Consider the following 17,116-nt stretch of genomic DNA (forward strand, 5'->3'; position numbering starts at 1 on the left):
GGGTTTATTATGGTGAACTTTTACTGTGTACCACTTTGCATAAGCCTAAGAGTATTTTTTAAAGAACAATGGAAAAAATGAATGCAACTGTAAGGCACTTCATTTGTTGCTTAGGTATAAATTTTTGTTTTCATAATCTCTATTATATCACTGACACAGTTGCTTGTAATAAATGTAACCTACAAAAAAATTTAAATGCTGCAAAGTATAACCACCTCAGCACTTAAAAAAATAAATTCTGAGATTATTCTTAAAATAATTTTGAATAAAACGTTGTTTCTGCTTTCTTGTAAAAAGTTGTTGATCTAAGTGAGGAATCACTAAATTTTACACCTGAAACTAATATTATTCTGTATGTTAACTAACTGGAATTTAATAAAACTTGAAAAAATTGTTGAAACCTTTCACTCAAAATTTTTTCCTATCTTTCTCAAAATAACATAAAAAATAATATTTTTTACATTAGTGTTCATTTTGAAACATTACTTGATAATTTTAACATAGAAATTTGTTTACACTTTCACTAAGGTACAACTGATAAACAATAAATTGCCCATATGTAAAAGGTGCAGTTTGATGAATTTTAAGACTATGTGTATATCTGTGAAACCAACACTATAGTCAAGGCAATGAATATATCTATCAGCCCCAGAAGGTAATCATATCTATCACCCACCCTTAGCAAGCCATCCTTCCTTTTATTTCAATACCCAAAAAACAATCTGCCTTCTATTACTATGAATTTCAGTTAGCATTTTCTAGAATTTTATATAAGTAGATTCATGCAAGACATGTTTTCTTGTTTGACATTTTTCTTTTGATGAGTGTAATGATTTTGATTTTCATCCATACTGTTGCATGTATTAATAGTTTTTGCTTTTTTATTGATAAGTAGTATTCCATTATGGGGATATAAACCATTTTCTCTATATACTCACCTATGGATGGACATTTAGCTTGTTCCCAGTTTGTGGAGATTTTAAACAAATCTGCTATGTATATTTCTTGTACAAGTCTTTATACAGACATTTGCTTTCCTTTCTACTGGAAAAATGTCTAGGAGTGAAATAGTGGAATTGTATGTTAGGCACGTGTTTAAGAAACTTGCACATGATCTGATGAGCACTGGGTGTTACACGCAACTAATGAATCACTGAACACTACATCAAAAACTAATGTATTATATGTTGGTTAACTGAATTTAAATTAAAAAAAAGAAATTTGCAAAATATTTTCAAAAGTGGTTATACTATTTTATCTTTACACCAACAGTGTATCTGAGAAGTCCTGCTGTGCCACTTTCTGAAAGGCAATACTTTTTAATCTTCACCATTCTAGTGGGCATACAGTGGTATCTCATGGTTTTAATTTGCAGAGCCTTAATAACAGTGATGGTGAGCATTTTTGCCATACTTTTTTTTTTTCCCCTTTCTTTCTTTTTTTTTTTTCTTGTTTATTTTTTATTTTTTATTTTTTTTAATGATTTTTTATTATATTATGTTAGTCACCATACAGTACATCCCCGGTTTCCGATGTAAGGCTCGATGATTCATTAGTTGTGTATAACACCCAGTGCACCATGCAATACGTGCCCTCCTTACTACCCATCACCGGTCTATCCCATTCCCCCACCCCCCTCCCCTCTGAAGTCCTCAGTTTGTTTCTCATAGTCCATAGTCTCTCATGTTTCATTCCCCCTTCTGATTACCCCCCCCTTTCTTTATCCCTTTCTTCCCCTACTGATCATCCTAGTTCTTATGTTCCATAGATGAGAGAAATCATATGATAGTTGTCTTTCTCTGCTTGACTTATTTCACTTAGCATTATCTCCTCCAGTGCTGTCCATGTTGTAGCAAATGTTGAGAACTCGTTCTTTCTGATAGCTGAGTAATATTCCATTGTATATATGGACCACAACTTCTTAATCCAGTCATCTGTTGAAGGGCATCTCGCCTCCTTCCACGATTTAGCTATTGTGGACATTGCTGCTATGAACATTGGGGTGCATATGGCCCTTCTCTTCACTACGTCTGTATCTTTGGGATAAATACCCAGTAGTTTGCCATACTTTTTAGCCATATGTATGTCTTCTTTCGTCAAGTGTCTGGTCAGATTTTTAAACTCATTTTAAATTGGATTCTTCTATTACTGAATTCTTAGGATTCATTATATATTCTGGAGCAGGTTCCTTCTACAGACATATATTTGCAAGATTTCTTTCCAGTCTGTAGTTTGATTTCATTTTTTTAAACAGTTCCTTTTAATGACCAAATGTTTTTAATTTTGATGAAGTCCAATTTATCAATTATTTTCTTCTTTAATGTCTTCTCGGTTTGGGGTGCTATTATAAAATACCATAAACTGGGTGACTTAAACAACAGAAATGTCTTTCTTGCAGTTTCAGCGATTGAGATTCCAAGATCAGGGTACCAGCATAGTCAGGTGCTGCTGTGGAGTCTCATCCTAGCTTACAGACAGCTGCCTTCTTCTCTCTGTGTGCTCACTAGGACTTTTCTCAGTGCAAGCGCTCGGAAGGAAAGAGTAGGCTGTCCAGTTTCTCTTCTTATAAGAACATTAATCTCATCATGAAGGTCTCACCCTCATGAACTCTTCTCAACCTAATTACCTCCCTAAAGCCTCATCTTCAAATACCATCATACTGGGGTCAGGCTTTAAGCATTTAATTTTGTGAGGACATAAATATTTAATCTGTAACATATAACATGCTTTTGGTCTTCTAAGAACATTAACCCTAAATTAAGGTAACTATGCTTTATTTCTATGTTTTCTTCCAAAAGTTTTATAGGTTTAGCTTTTATATTTAGGTCTATAATCCATTTCAAGTTAATTTTTGCATATTGTATACGATAAGGGTTAAAGGTTTTTATTTTGGCATGTGACTATCCAATTGTTTCAATTCTATTTTTTATACCTATTTATATAAAAGATCTCAAATAGCCAAAGCAATCTTGAAAAAAAACCAAAACTGGAGATATCACAAACCCAGGTTTCAAGGTATATTACAAAGCTATAGTCATCAAAACAGTATGGTACTGGCACAAAAATAGACACATAGATCAATGGAACAGTATAGACAGTCCACAAATAAAGCCACACTTAGATGGTCAACTAATCTATGACAAAGAGGCAAGATTATACAATGGGGAAAGAGAGTTTTGTTTTGTTTTTTTAATAAATGGTGCTGGGAAAACTGGAGCAGCTACATGCAAAAGACTGAAATTGGACCACTTTCCTATACAATACACAAAAATAAATTCAAAATGAATTAAAGACCTAAATTTGAGACCTGAGACCATAAAACTCCTAAAAGCAAACACAGTAGTAATCTCTTGAACATTGGCCTTAGCAACGTATTTATGAATATGTCTCTTCAGGCAAAGGAAACAAAGGCAAAAATAAACTACTGGGAGTACACCAAAAATAAAAAGGTTTTGCACAGCAAATAAAATCATCAACAAAACAAAAAGGCAACCTACTCAATGGGAGAAGATATTTGCAAGTGATATATTTGATAAGGGGTTAATATCCAAAATATATAAACTTATAAATTCAACACCAAAAGAAAACAAAACAAAAAAAAGGAAAAGGAAAAAAGAAAGAAAAGAAAAGAGGAAAAAAGAAATGCAGAGAAAAGAAAAGAAAAAAGAAAAAGAAAAAGTAATCCCATTAAAAAATGGTAGAGGGCCTAAATAGACATTTTTTTTTTCCCCAAGGAAGATATACAGATGGTCAACAGACACATAAGAAGATATTCAACATCACTAATCATCAAGAAAATGCAAATCAAAATCACAAAGAAATATCATCTCACACTAGGGGCACTTAGATGGTTCAGTCGGTTAAGCGTCCAACTCTTGAGCTCAGTTCAGGTCTTGATCTCAGGGTCATGAGTTCAAACCCTGCAATGGGCTCCATGCTGGGAGTGGAGCCTAATTAAATTCAGTTAGGGGGAGCCTAATAAAAAATAAGAAAGAAATATCATCTCACATCAATCAGAACGGCTAGTATCAAAAAGACAAGAAATAATAATGCACTCTTACATTTATTGAAGCATTATTTATAACAGACAACCCAAATCAAGGGCCCATCAATAGAAGAATGAATATAAGATGTCTATATATACACACACAGTGGAATATATCACAAGAGTGGATGAGGTCTTGCCACTTGTGACAACACAGATGGAACTAGAGGGTATTATGCTAAGTGAAATCAGTCAGAGAGAGAAAGACAAATACCATATGATTTCACTTATATGTATAATCTAAAACCAAACAAAACCTACGAACAAACAGAAAACAGACTTTTAAATACAGAGAACTACTGGTTGCCAGAGGGAAAGTGGGTGGGGGATGGCTAAACAGAGGGGAGTAAGAGGTATAAAATTCCAGTTATAAAATAAATAAGTCACAGAAATAAAAAGTACATCCTAGGGAATATAGTCCATAATATTGTAATAACAGATGGTAATAGTCACAAATGGTGACTACACTTACTTTGGGCATTGAGCAATGTGCAGAATTCCCAAATCAATATGTTCTACACCTGAAACTAATATAACATTGTACATAGATTATACTTTAATACAAAAAGAATCAAAAATATTTTACATAATTTTTTCCATTATTCCCATAAAATTATTTCAGTGATAGCTAAGCAAGATATATCTCAGTGCCAAATTAATCATGTCAAAACCAAAGAATTGGCACTACTTTCAATCATTGCAATCAATCTCATGATTGTTCTAATGATTTGAGGACAAAGCAAACTGGGACCAAAATTTAGTTCATAAATAACGGCGTGAAGGCACAGACACTAGGATTAATGAAGAATTTTGCCCATTATGGACACATACTGTTGGTAGAAGGTTATTACAAAACTCTAATATTTATATTTTTTTGTTTCTTTTCCCCTAAAAAAGCGAAGAACATATTGAATATTTATTCAAATATTACTTTCTATGAGTAGACACTCTCTTAGACCCATCCATAATGTTTTCTAAGCTAATATGTTGTAAAAATGAAGAAATATATTTAATTCTGAAAGCACTGAATCGTAATATAGATCTTCCCCTCTTTGTATGTTGAAAGAATTATAAATAGCAAAGAAATGACAGTGTGTTAATCAGGGCTCATTTAGTTGTAAGTGATAGAAAATGAACTAGTCATGGCTTAAACAAGGAGAAGTTTATAGTCTTAATATGAATGGATAAATCAAGGTCTAGTGTTCCCTTCTGGTGGTTAGGAGTTTCAATTATGTTCAAAATACTGTTTTTCATTCTTTCCATTTGTTGATCCTGCCTTGTCTCTATTGGCAAGTTACTGATAAACGGTAACAAAAGTTGGCCCCCACTAGCACAAGTTAAATGATCCTTAGAGTTTACAATCTCAGAAAAGAGATTTCCTTTCACCCAGAATCTATGTCAATTGCCCCGAATCCTGGGCTGATAACCGTATCAAAGGGAATTTTGATTAGTTCAGCCCAAACCTATAGCGCTATACAGAATTGGAAGAGATAAGGTTCATTGAAGCCTACAGTAGCTCCGTTAGTAGTTAAAAAGTGTAAGGGTTGGCTCGGCAAGCAGAAAAGCAGATTCAGACAAAGAGAGAGAAAAAAATCTACTCCTTAGAATTAATATATACTAGAAAAAGCTGTTTGTTTTTTAAATAAAGTACATATGAAATGTCAATATATTTTGAAATTAGTATATATTTTATAACTTAGAAAATAGTCTAAAACAAAATATAAAAACAACCTTAATCCAAAAAGAGATATGAAGAGTTATAACCAAAAAATGTGTTAAATATTTACCTTTAAGTAAAAAATGTCCAAATGATTTTATAGTTAAGTTCTCTCTTACTCTCAAACCTATGTTATTCAGGCTACTTAAAAGCACTGAGAAACTCCCTGACACAGTCTGTGAAACTGCCATAATAATAAAACTAGCACAAAAAAAAAAAAAAAATTATAGTCTAATTCATGCATTTGATTAGATGCAAAGGTTGTAATCAAATTACTAGTAAATTGAATCTGAGAGTGTATTAAAAGATCAGAAACTATGTTCAAGAATATTTTAAGCAGGAATAGAAGTTTATCCCAGCATCAGGAAGCCTATGAACACAGTTTAAGGAGTCACATGGTTAAATATGCACTTTTGTCAGTGAATGGAGAGAAGTGACTTTATCAGCTATTCTTAATAAATCTCAGAATAAAATAGGACTGAGAAGGAATTACGTAGATTTGGTAAAAAGACTCTTGTCCACACATCTGTGACAAATATCACGTCAAATGTTGAAACAGCAAAGTCATTTTCGTCAAAAGAACTGGACAGAAATGCTAGATCTCATTGCTATAATTTAATACAGTTCTGGGAATTATAGTCTGTTCCTACAATAGACCTGTGGCAACAACATTGTTACAACTTTGGGGATAAACACAGATATGCTAAGGAACCTGGAGGGAATGAAGGGAAGCACTTGAGTCTCAAATAGCAATGTAAAGCAATCATCCAACATCAGCATCTACTCTTCTCCAGATATGTCAGGTGAGAATAATAAACCCATATTTAAGACAGTATTAGTTGGGTTTTCTATAATTTGCTAATAAATGCCTTCCCACTGTTATAATGTCTAATTATCAAAGAATTAAAATTAATAAGCATTAAATAATATGGCTAAACACAACACAGATATACAAAAATCAACTATTCTTTATAATAGAAATAAAATAAAAATAAAAAATAGTTCTTTCTAATCACTTATAAATCCTACTGCAATCCACCAAAAAAGTAGGAACTAGTTAGAAATAAAGCTATCATGAATGAAAAAGAGACTGCTCTAAAAAAAAAAAAATTATAAGACAAAGGATGATGAGAAAACATTACATAATTATGTTAATATAGACCAAAGCAATATATAAAATTGATGCAATTCTAATAAAAATGCATAAATAATTCAGCAAAATTATTTTTTGGTGGAAGTGTACAAGAATTGTCATGGAAATTTGAAATAGAAAAATTGTAGCGGGAAGCTGTTCCCACAAGATATTTTAAAAAGAAAACCTTAAAACTAGTGAAATTGATGCATTCTGGTTTGGGCAGAAAAAAAATAGCCAAATCCATCCAGGTGCATATAAAAACCTTTTATGTGATAAACATGACATTTCAATTCTGTGGGAAAATGATGAGCTAATTAATAACATTGTGGGCAATACTGTCTTTACATCTAAAAGAAAACACTCAATCAAAATACATAAATAAATTCCAGATGAATTAAAGTTTGAAATGTTATATAGATAGATAGATAGATAGTTGTTATATATACCATATATAGGAAATTTAATAAAATATTGTATTTATGTTATATTAAATATGTTTATATTTAATAAATATTATTTATAAAGTATTTAAATATATACTATTTATAAAATATATATTATTTATAAAATATGTAAAAGATGAACAATACATATATAAGTAGAAATACAATAAATAAAAAGAATGATAAATTTGATTAGAACAAAGAAAGCAAAAACCTGGTATTATTTCAATTTCATAGAATCAAAAAACCAAAAGAAAAATTTTGCAGTGTATGAACAAACTAAGGGATATACCCCTTATGTACCCAAAATGCTAACAACTTGTTATGAGTACAAAGGCTAAGCAAGAATGGGCTAACTTAATTTGTATATCCATCAGGATATACTAGGTTATGCTGCACTAACAAATTAACCAAGAGATTCTAGAGGCTTAATGAAATAAAGTTTATATTTTTCTCATGCTACTTATTTTTTTTAAAGATTTATTTATCTATTCAAGAGAGAGAGAGCACACACAGGTGCAAGTGGGGGGAGGGGCAGAGAGAGCGAGAAACTCAAGCAGGTACTGGATCTCGCCACCCTGAGATGATGACCCGTGCAGAAACCAAGGGTCAGAGGCTTAACCAACTAGCCACGCAGGCATCTCATGCTCATGCTACTTGTGCCATATAGCTGGGGAGATGGGGTGCAGTGGGGACCTCTACGCTCCATACTCCCTCAGGAACACAAACCGAAGGAAACAACATCAATTTGTAGCTCTACTACCTGGAAGATATTGTCTCTTGTTCCTTTTGAGAGAGAAAACACCAATATAATCAAAGCTCTGGCCTGGGAGTGAATTTTTATTTATATTTTAGTCATCACATGGCCACACTTCACTTCAAGAGGACAGTAAAATATAATTCTCTGTTGACCCAGAATTAGAGGAAAAGTAGATAAACTGTGACCATTAATAATGCCTTCCAAAGACCATGAAGCTGAAAAATTTCGAAAAGGATGAAGTCCACGTGGTTAATAAATCTATGACAAGATGATCAACAACCTTGTGGCTATTAAATTCAATAATACTGCATTTATAACACATCAGATTGGCAAACACCTGATAGATTATTAGTAGCATTCCATCTTAGGTTGCAGGGAAAAGCCTCCTTTTTACACTTCTGGAAAAGTGAAAATATAAAATTTAGGAAATAATTACTCAAGATCCATTACTTATTTAAATGTCCATATTATTTTCAGAATCTGCTTCCTTAATAATAATAATAATAATAATAATAATAATAATAAAAGAAGAAGAAGAAGAAGAAGAAGAAGAAGAAGAAGAAGAAGAAGAAAATAATGTATGGATACTTGTACAAGAATATTTATTTCAACATTTTAATATCATGATAAAGGCAATGACCCAAACGGCTACTGATTCATGTTTAATTATGGTGTGTCCATTTTGTGGGCTATTGTAGAGTCATTAGATAAATGCCAACTATCCAAACAAATTGACTGGAAAAACAGTCATGATATATTTATAAATGAAAAGCAGCTGGAAAGTAATATGTACAGTATACTAAAATAAAGGTAAAAGAAGAAAGGAAAAGAGAGAGAAGAGAAGGAGAGAGAAAACAATGGGAGAAAAAGGGGAAAAAATGTGCTCTTATAAATATAAAAACTTAAAATCTATATGCCTGAATTACTGGTTAAAATTTTTCTGTATGAATTATTATTTAAAATATCATCAGAAGCTATCTATGAAATGCTCTAATTAACCCCCAAAACATTATTTGATAAGTTAAAAAAAAATGGCACCTCCAGCATTAAATATGCATTTTCAAGAAGCCAAGGTTTTTTGTTTGTTTTTTATTAAATCTGAACTTCAATTTGGGTTAAAAACACTTGTCTGATGATTGTCTTATTTTCAAATCTTTGGTATCAATCCATCTTATCTCTGGCATATGCCCTTATTAGTAAAAACTTGTATTTGACAAATAATGGAATTTCTATTTCTCAGTTGCACAAGGAGAGAAAGGGACTGTCAGTTCACTTTAAACCAAAAAAATTAATGATTCTAAATATTTAAGTAAAATAATCATCTCTCATGAAAATGTTCCATTTCAAAATTTTAGGTCATCCCATAAAAGCAGATGGCTTCATCAAAATTTTAAATTTTGGCCATGTACTTTAGTTGAGAGCTATTTTAATATTTAAAAAATCTAAATAAATTTAAATTTAAGCTAAGATTTATAGAAATAATAAAAGTTTCTGAAAGGCAGCAGTCTTAAAACATAGAGTTCACAGTCATACCTTAATTTTGCCATGCACTAGCCATGTGATCTCAAACGAATTACCTAATTTGTTGTGCCTCAATTACTTCATCCATACAATGTCCATACAATAGGGATAATATTACCTACCTTATAGGTCTGCTGCATTTGATTAAACAAGATGACGTATGTGTTTAGAAAATATATAATGACTCAACAAGTGCTAACTGTTAACACTATATTGTTGAGAATGCACTCCATCACCCAACTGAAAATCAGTCAAATAATTATAATAACTGATTTCTAAAAGCAGTAGATGATATCACTTTCAGAACTCTATGAAAGCTGGAGATTTTTATTTATATGCTTCTCCCATGGACTTTAAGCTCTCTTACCAAATATTTCTGAAGAACATAAAGTTACCATATGGAAATAAAAATGTACAGACATTTGAAATCAGGTGGTTTTTGTTGCATATATGTGTTTTTTATGTGTAGTTTTATGTGTAGCTGAGGAGACTACGGGAACTCAGTAGTTTAACTCAATCTTGTGGTGCCTTCATATTTTTTTACACTGATCAGGGTCTTCAGGCTTTAAACTCTCTGCTTCCGAAAAACACTTAACATCTATATAGGATGTAATATTGTATAACAGAGAGTATCATGAAGTCAACAAACTTCACATCTAGGTTCTGCAGTAAGTTAATGATCTTATACTCATGTCCATTCATTCACACATTCCACAAATATTTATTACGCGTTAGGCATTGTGCTGGGTACTGAGAATACAACAGCAAACAAAACAGACCAAACTTCCTATCATCATAGTGCTTACATCCTAGTCGGTTTTCTGATCTGTTAAATTGAGTTATAACTGATACCTCATAGAGTTCTAATGAGATTTAATGAGTTAACGCAGATAAAGTGATTGCAATATACAAAGTTCTTAGCAATTATTATCCTTTTAATGTTGCCTAGGTTTTCTCAGATGAAGATGGAAACACATTTAAAAATATAGTGCAGTGTTAATGGATGCTAATAGGTCCAGTGGAAAAAACTTATTTTCCTTTCTGGTTAATATGCATTTGAAATAATGACAATATAAAACAAGAAAACAAAACTAATGTTTCTAAGGCTAATGGGGCAGGATAAATAGCTAGGTTATTCTTCCTTTTTAGCAGGAACACTTAGTGTCATATCTTGAATCATAACTTTGGCAAACTCATATATCTCCTGCAAAACAGGATGGCTGTGATTTGTTATACCCAATATGGACAAGACTGGTTTTAACAAATAAGGAATACCATTAAACTTCTTAAGAGTAGAGTGGTATTTTATTCATTTCTGCTATTGCACACAGCAATCAGCATATTTTCATGTATATAATAAATAGTAAATGAATTTTAATTGAATAAGAATGAATTACATTTATAATAAAGAACTATTTTCTTGATTTGCAACATTTGTTGCCTTTTTACAGTTTAAGACAGTTACTGTCCAAATTCTATAGAAAAAAGCACTGATGGTTCCAATGATTAAAGCTGAAGTTCTAAAGATAATGACAACTTAATTAGTCAATTACGTATCATTTTATATTCAGATACATTTTTGGTCTCTCAGTCAATAGTATGGTCTTAGAAACATCATTTTCAAACTGAGCTTTTTGGGGGACTAAGGTTTCCCTATATTCGGAGGGAATGAGGGGCAGTGTGACCATTTGGGAATGCCAATCTTCCTTCCCAACCCTTCCATCAGAGCAGCCCAGCTTTTAATTTTTTTTTTTTTTCTATTTTGGGTTTCTTAACAAGGAGATTTCATTTGAAAACTTATTTTCTTTTAGAGCAAGTTTCAAAAACATGGTCATAGGCAATTAGCAAAACACAATTTTAAGAATTAAAATATATTGTAAAAAACAAAATCTAGGTTATATAATTTAATCACTACCTTTAAAATTAAAAAAAAAAAAAAAAGAAAGAAAAGAAAAGAAAAGAAACTACACCAAAAAAATACGTGTTTAATTTACAGGAGATCTACAGTCAATGCTATCTCACGCAAAATCTACAGATGACAAAAAGAAGATATCTTTAGATCAAATCTGGAAAGGTTTTTTAGCAGGTGTTCCATTTAGAACCAACACACTACTTAACAGAGAGCATGGTAATTATGAAAATTATTTTTAGTAGACGAAGTTGCTAAAGCTATCTGCACATCAAAATTTGAAACTTCTCAAAATGAACCCTGCTTCAACTTTGAGCTCAGGTTTTAAATTATGGAGAATGCAAAAATATGATTTTCACGGTAGGAAAAAAATCATGGTAAACTAAATTTTTAAGAACATATTTTTCCCTATATTACACCACATTATACAGGTTAAATCATTTGTTCAGCTTCACTAATCACTTATGATGACATAGCAAAGGGTTGCTAATGGAAATATGAAGATGGATATGACATATTTTCATCTGGTAATATAGTATATATCTGGTACAGGTCTTACACAACAGAGAAAGTGTTATTTTGTGATGAGTGGAGTTAAGAAAGGCTTCACAGAAGAAGAAATATTTGAATTTTGTCTTGAAGGATGAGTGATGTGACGCTGTTAAAAAAGAATAGAGAATCCAGATAGAATTGTCTGAATGTCCAGAGAGCAGAGGTACGAAACAATTTGCTGGGAGGGAGAATTACAGATAATTTGATAAAATTAGACTGTAGAAAGACAAAGACAAGGTGAAGAAAGCTGGAAGATAAGACATATGGAGGCTGTGGACCTTATCTCTAAGCGATGAAAAGTACAGAAACATCTCCAACAGGAATATTATATGACACTTCTCTGCTGCTGGAGGTCACCATTCATAGTGTGAACCTTAGATTGGAGTAGATTGAAGGGAGGGGGAAGAATAAGGGCATTATTCACTAAGAATCTCCTGTGTTGGTTTCAACTATCTCATCTCTGTAGATATTTGTGCTTGAATAGTTGGGTATGTTTTTCTCTGTCACTATATTATTGATTTCCCTGAGAGATAATACCCGGCTCTTCTTTCTATATTCAACAACTCATTCAGAATCCAGCACACAGCAGATCCTTAGGGTTTTTTTTTTAATTATTTGTTGAAAACTTAACAGAAAGAAAATAAAATAATATTTAATTGTGCTACTTTACCATGTACTTTAGCTCTTGAACTGCAGCAGAATGGAGAGCTTTGTAAATATCAATAGAAACCCCTACCGCTCTGAAAAGTCCATTAGCTTTATTATAACTGAGTTCTTTGTGGAAGCATTATCATTAATGATTAATAAAGTTTCTAAGGTTTAAACAACTATAGGTTCTCTAACAGGTCTTCACAGGGTACGGAAAACAATAAAACCAAGAGGATTATAAAGGATGCCAGTTTCCTTTAGCCACTGGAAATTTTTTTAAAAATGAAAACATCAAGACATAGATACTTTCAACAAAAGCTGACCATTCTTTAAATTTTGTAATTTTGTTTTATTTACTGAGGATTGATGTGGGTTTTTAAATGGAGGAGGGATGTATTTAAAATTATAATCAGGATAACCTTTTAATTTTTTTTAACTGACATTTATACAGATTTCCTGAACTATTCAAATTAATATAGCACCAAATTTAGCCACAAGTTAAAAACACAGGATGCCTGTGTTCTATCTCCCTGACAACATCATGCATTCAGTTCCATGTGTCTAGATACAAAGGCATGGCAAGCCAATGTTCGAAAAAGGAAACTGATTAAAAATTATTATTATGCAAGTAAGAGAATTTTACACAGCTATTGTTTAAATTGAGAAGATAGAGAATAATGATTTTTATCAAAACAGAAATAATAAAATCAAGCCACATAATGTTCTGATGGTTTCTTACACCTTTTCATTTCTTAAGATACAGATTTCTATTGAATTTATTAACATTCACTGTTTTTTCAGTCAGAATTCTATATTCACATTTCATATATATATATATATATATATATATATATATATATGATGTATGTATATATCCATTGTCTCTATTTGCGTTTAATCAAGGTTCGTCGTATCCAAGGTACTTATGATTTTGTAACACTTGCATCCATCTCTTATAAACGGAACTAAAACAAAAGATTTTGTTGTGCACAGGTAAATAATCATCAATCTGCATCACTACCAACAGTGAGTGGGCAGTAGCAATTTAGCACATCTGTGGTCTATGACTTACATAGGAATTAATAATTTGAACACCAAAACCATGTATTTAGATCTGAGAGAACAACTGGTAGATCCCTCCGACCCCCTCAAAAAATGATACCCTGGATTCTTGGAGGAATTAAGTCCTTTACTTTGAATTTAAGTATTAAATAATTAGTGTGTTATCTTTGCCAGACAAATTGTATAAAGCATATAAAATTACACTGTCTATTCTGGGAAAGGCTAGGCGTCCACAATGACTAGCACATAGGGATAGTCCAGCGGACTGGGGGAGAGAGAAGGTATGCAAAATAGACACATTGTAAGTAAGGGCGGGGGGAAGGCCTACATTTAAAGAAAAATGAAATCAACATTTATAGTTACTTTAAAAAGAGAAGTATTTTGTTAGAATATATTCTTGCTTCTGTTTTGGGAAACTTTTTTCGTAGATGCAATTAAACTTGAGTTTAAAAGTATTCTCTGGTGGTATTAAGATAACGTACTTCGCATAGTAGCAATTCATCATTACCTTTGTAGTTCACCTTGAAGCCAACAGATCCCACACTTTCATCTGTTTGAAGGTGCAGCCACATTTGGCTACTCATGCTCACTATCAAGTCTGGCACAAAGCTTCCAGTCAGCCTAAAAAAAGAGATGGACAGAGAAGAGAGAAATGGGTTATTAAAACACTCTCTGCATGCAAATTATGAGACAGAACTCTTTCTCAATACTCTTGGCTGGAAAAAAACAACTGTCAGATGAACTTGCAAGGCTATGCGTTGATGTAATAGAACAAACAGCACAATTTAGTGATCAAGATTTATTATAAGTACCATTTCATGTGTTTAACTAGGTTAGGTCTTTCATAACCCTCAGGCAAGATACTAAATTTTAGACTATCAGAGAATCTTATACTTCTTTTTGAACTGAAAAGAAAAAGAGGATCTAAAATATCTTTAATTTTTTTTAAACACCAGGAATGCTCTTCATTTTAACCTTTCAAGTTTTATAGAACTTTGTTCTAAAGAAATATTGTGAAAAATACTTAAGCACTGTGGAAAACAATAAAATGGCAAGGAATATAGTATATACCTTTGCAGTACTGATATCAGACTATGTATGTCATGTATTTTTTTTTTTTACTGCAAATAGTTTCATCTTAAAGAACATACTACTAGTTTGATGTAGTAATGCTCAATTTTATAACTGTAAAAAAGGAAATTACCTCATGTTTCCTCTGTCATTAATTATGTTACAGTTACATACTTGAACCAAAGCCAAGGGTCATATAAAGGAGGAAAGCAAATGAGTAAATAAGACCTTGCGGGGAAAAGTCTGTCAAGAATAGGAAGAGGAAAAAAATGGACTCACTGCTGAGTAAAATATTCACAATGATAGGGAAGTCTAAATTATATACTAAAAAGATAGGTTTTTTTAAAAGGGGGAATTCCTAAGTGTTTGTATACTTTATTGCTAAAACCATGAGGATTACTGGGAAATTATATGAGGAAGAGAGAAGATATAACGTTTCTCTCTGTAATAAAATGGGCACCCTAAGAGAGCAGGTTTTTGGATGGAGGCTACACTACAATTAAACCAGCAGAGGGCAGCACCGATGCCTGTATCCTGCAACTGACCACCGCAGCAAAATGCTTTGCTCATTATCCAGCCACCAAAAGGGCAAAATATCGCAGACTGCATTAAATATAGCTGTGTCACCAGTGTCCAGTGTTACAGAATTTATGGGAATCTATCATAAATAAATCCAGTTAAATATTATGATTTAATTATGGGATTATATGGGATACTGAGGAATACTGTGAAATATAAAATACTGTATTATGGAATTTTAAAGTACATTCATTGTCTTTCTGACAAATCAATATTTAAAATTATTATAATATAAAAGATATACATACATACATTCTTTTGTAATATGTATATATGTGTGTGTGTGTGTGTGTGTATATATATATATCCACATATACATATCTGTGTGTATACACACACCAACACCCCCGATCATTTGGAAAGATCTTTCAGTGAAACTTTGTGGCATGTGAACTTTCAATTCTCAAACTGGTGAGTTCATAAATACGACTCTTTTGAGCTATAGTAGCGAGACAGGTTTACAGGCAAGAGTGAGAACTCAAGCTCAGAGACATGACAGAAAGCAAAATGATTTCATTATGAAATGGGCATGAGAGCTTAATACTACAGGATGTACATCAGACACACCATATCAAATATGCCAACAATCTGTTTCACACTAACTATGTGAAAATCCTATGATTCTACATTCATGGCTGGTGTAAGGGTAAATATAAATCTGAAAAATAATGATAATTAAATTAAATTTTTCCCTGATGCCACAGGGGAAAGAGAAAATCCTCTTCTCCTTAGCATTTCCTTTAGAAAACTTGAAATTGTAAATGATATCTGTTTATTTCAATTGTATAAAATTCTTTTAAGTTAAACAAGCCTCTTGCCAATGTTGCGTCCTGTGAATGTCTTTCCTGGAGGCCTGGGTGCCATTTCTTTGAAATGTGAACATCAAGGATGATGTTGTCCTGTCCCCCTGTTTTTGTGGAAATTTAAGCCTAGGCACATAGATCCATGATGTAACTTCCTGCCCATCATAAAGACAGGAGTTGTATTTAATGTTTTTTTTTTTTTTGGATAAGGGCAATTAACACGCATGTAATGGACTGTATCTGCCTGACTGTATAAAAGGGTGAGACATTTCTTTGCAATCTCCTTGGTGTTGCCTGTGATGCACATCACAATCTGGTTTAATATTGAAACTGTTTTATTCTTTCTTACATTTTGTGGAGAGAATCAACTAGGTTGACAGATGATTCTATTTTTAATTATATTTCCCCAACAATTTGGATACGATCCAAATGGCAGTTCTTGAATTAAATGGACCAGCTAAAAGTCTCATGGTTACAAACAATCTAATAAGAGACCATGGATTATAAAGTCTTTCTTCTAGTGCCCTGCTCTTATGAAATACTATCTTGATGAACCACTCTCTCAAACTCAAGATTTATTATTTAGTAAGCCAGGGTAAATTGGGCTCTAAAATCCCATAGAGATCATGATTAGCTTTGATAGTAAACAAATATGGGAAGCCTGCAGTTCTTTCTCTTAAACAGGATAATATCTCTGTCATATTTGGAATACATAAGAGAATCTAGTATTTCAGGATTTTTGCACATTTTAGGAGGGCCTCATTCCAAGTAAATTAAATATTTGTATATATTGGATAGATATCATTCCAAGAGGAAAGTTAAAAATGATTTAGATAATCAGAGGAAAGACTGGGAAGAATGGAAGAAAACA

General features: G+C 32.3%; 1 protein-coding gene across 3 annotated transcripts in view; it reads right to left on the minus strand.

Annotated features, from left to right (window-relative positions):
- CSMD3 (CUB and Sushi multiple domains 3) overlaps positions 1 to 17,116 on the minus strand; it is a 1,145,609-nt gene that overhangs the window by 513,593 nt on the left and 614,900 nt on the right. For all 3 annotated transcript variants that reach the window (XM_040625739.1, XM_040625738.1, XM_008689272.2), the window contains one exon: positions 14,301 to 14,413. In XM_040625739.1, the coding sequence (XP_040481673.1) occupies positions 14,301 to 14,413 (113 nt within the window). The remainder of the gene's footprint in view (positions 1 to 14,300; positions 14,414 to 17,116) is intronic.

This window comes from Ursus maritimus, unplaced genomic scaffold (assembly GCF_017311325.1).
Source record: "Ursus maritimus isolate PB19 unplaced genomic scaffold, ASM1731132v1 scaffold_9, whole genome shotgun sequence".
In the NCBI taxonomy this organism is placed as follows: Eukaryota; Metazoa; Chordata; class Mammalia; order Carnivora; family Ursidae; genus Ursus; species Ursus maritimus.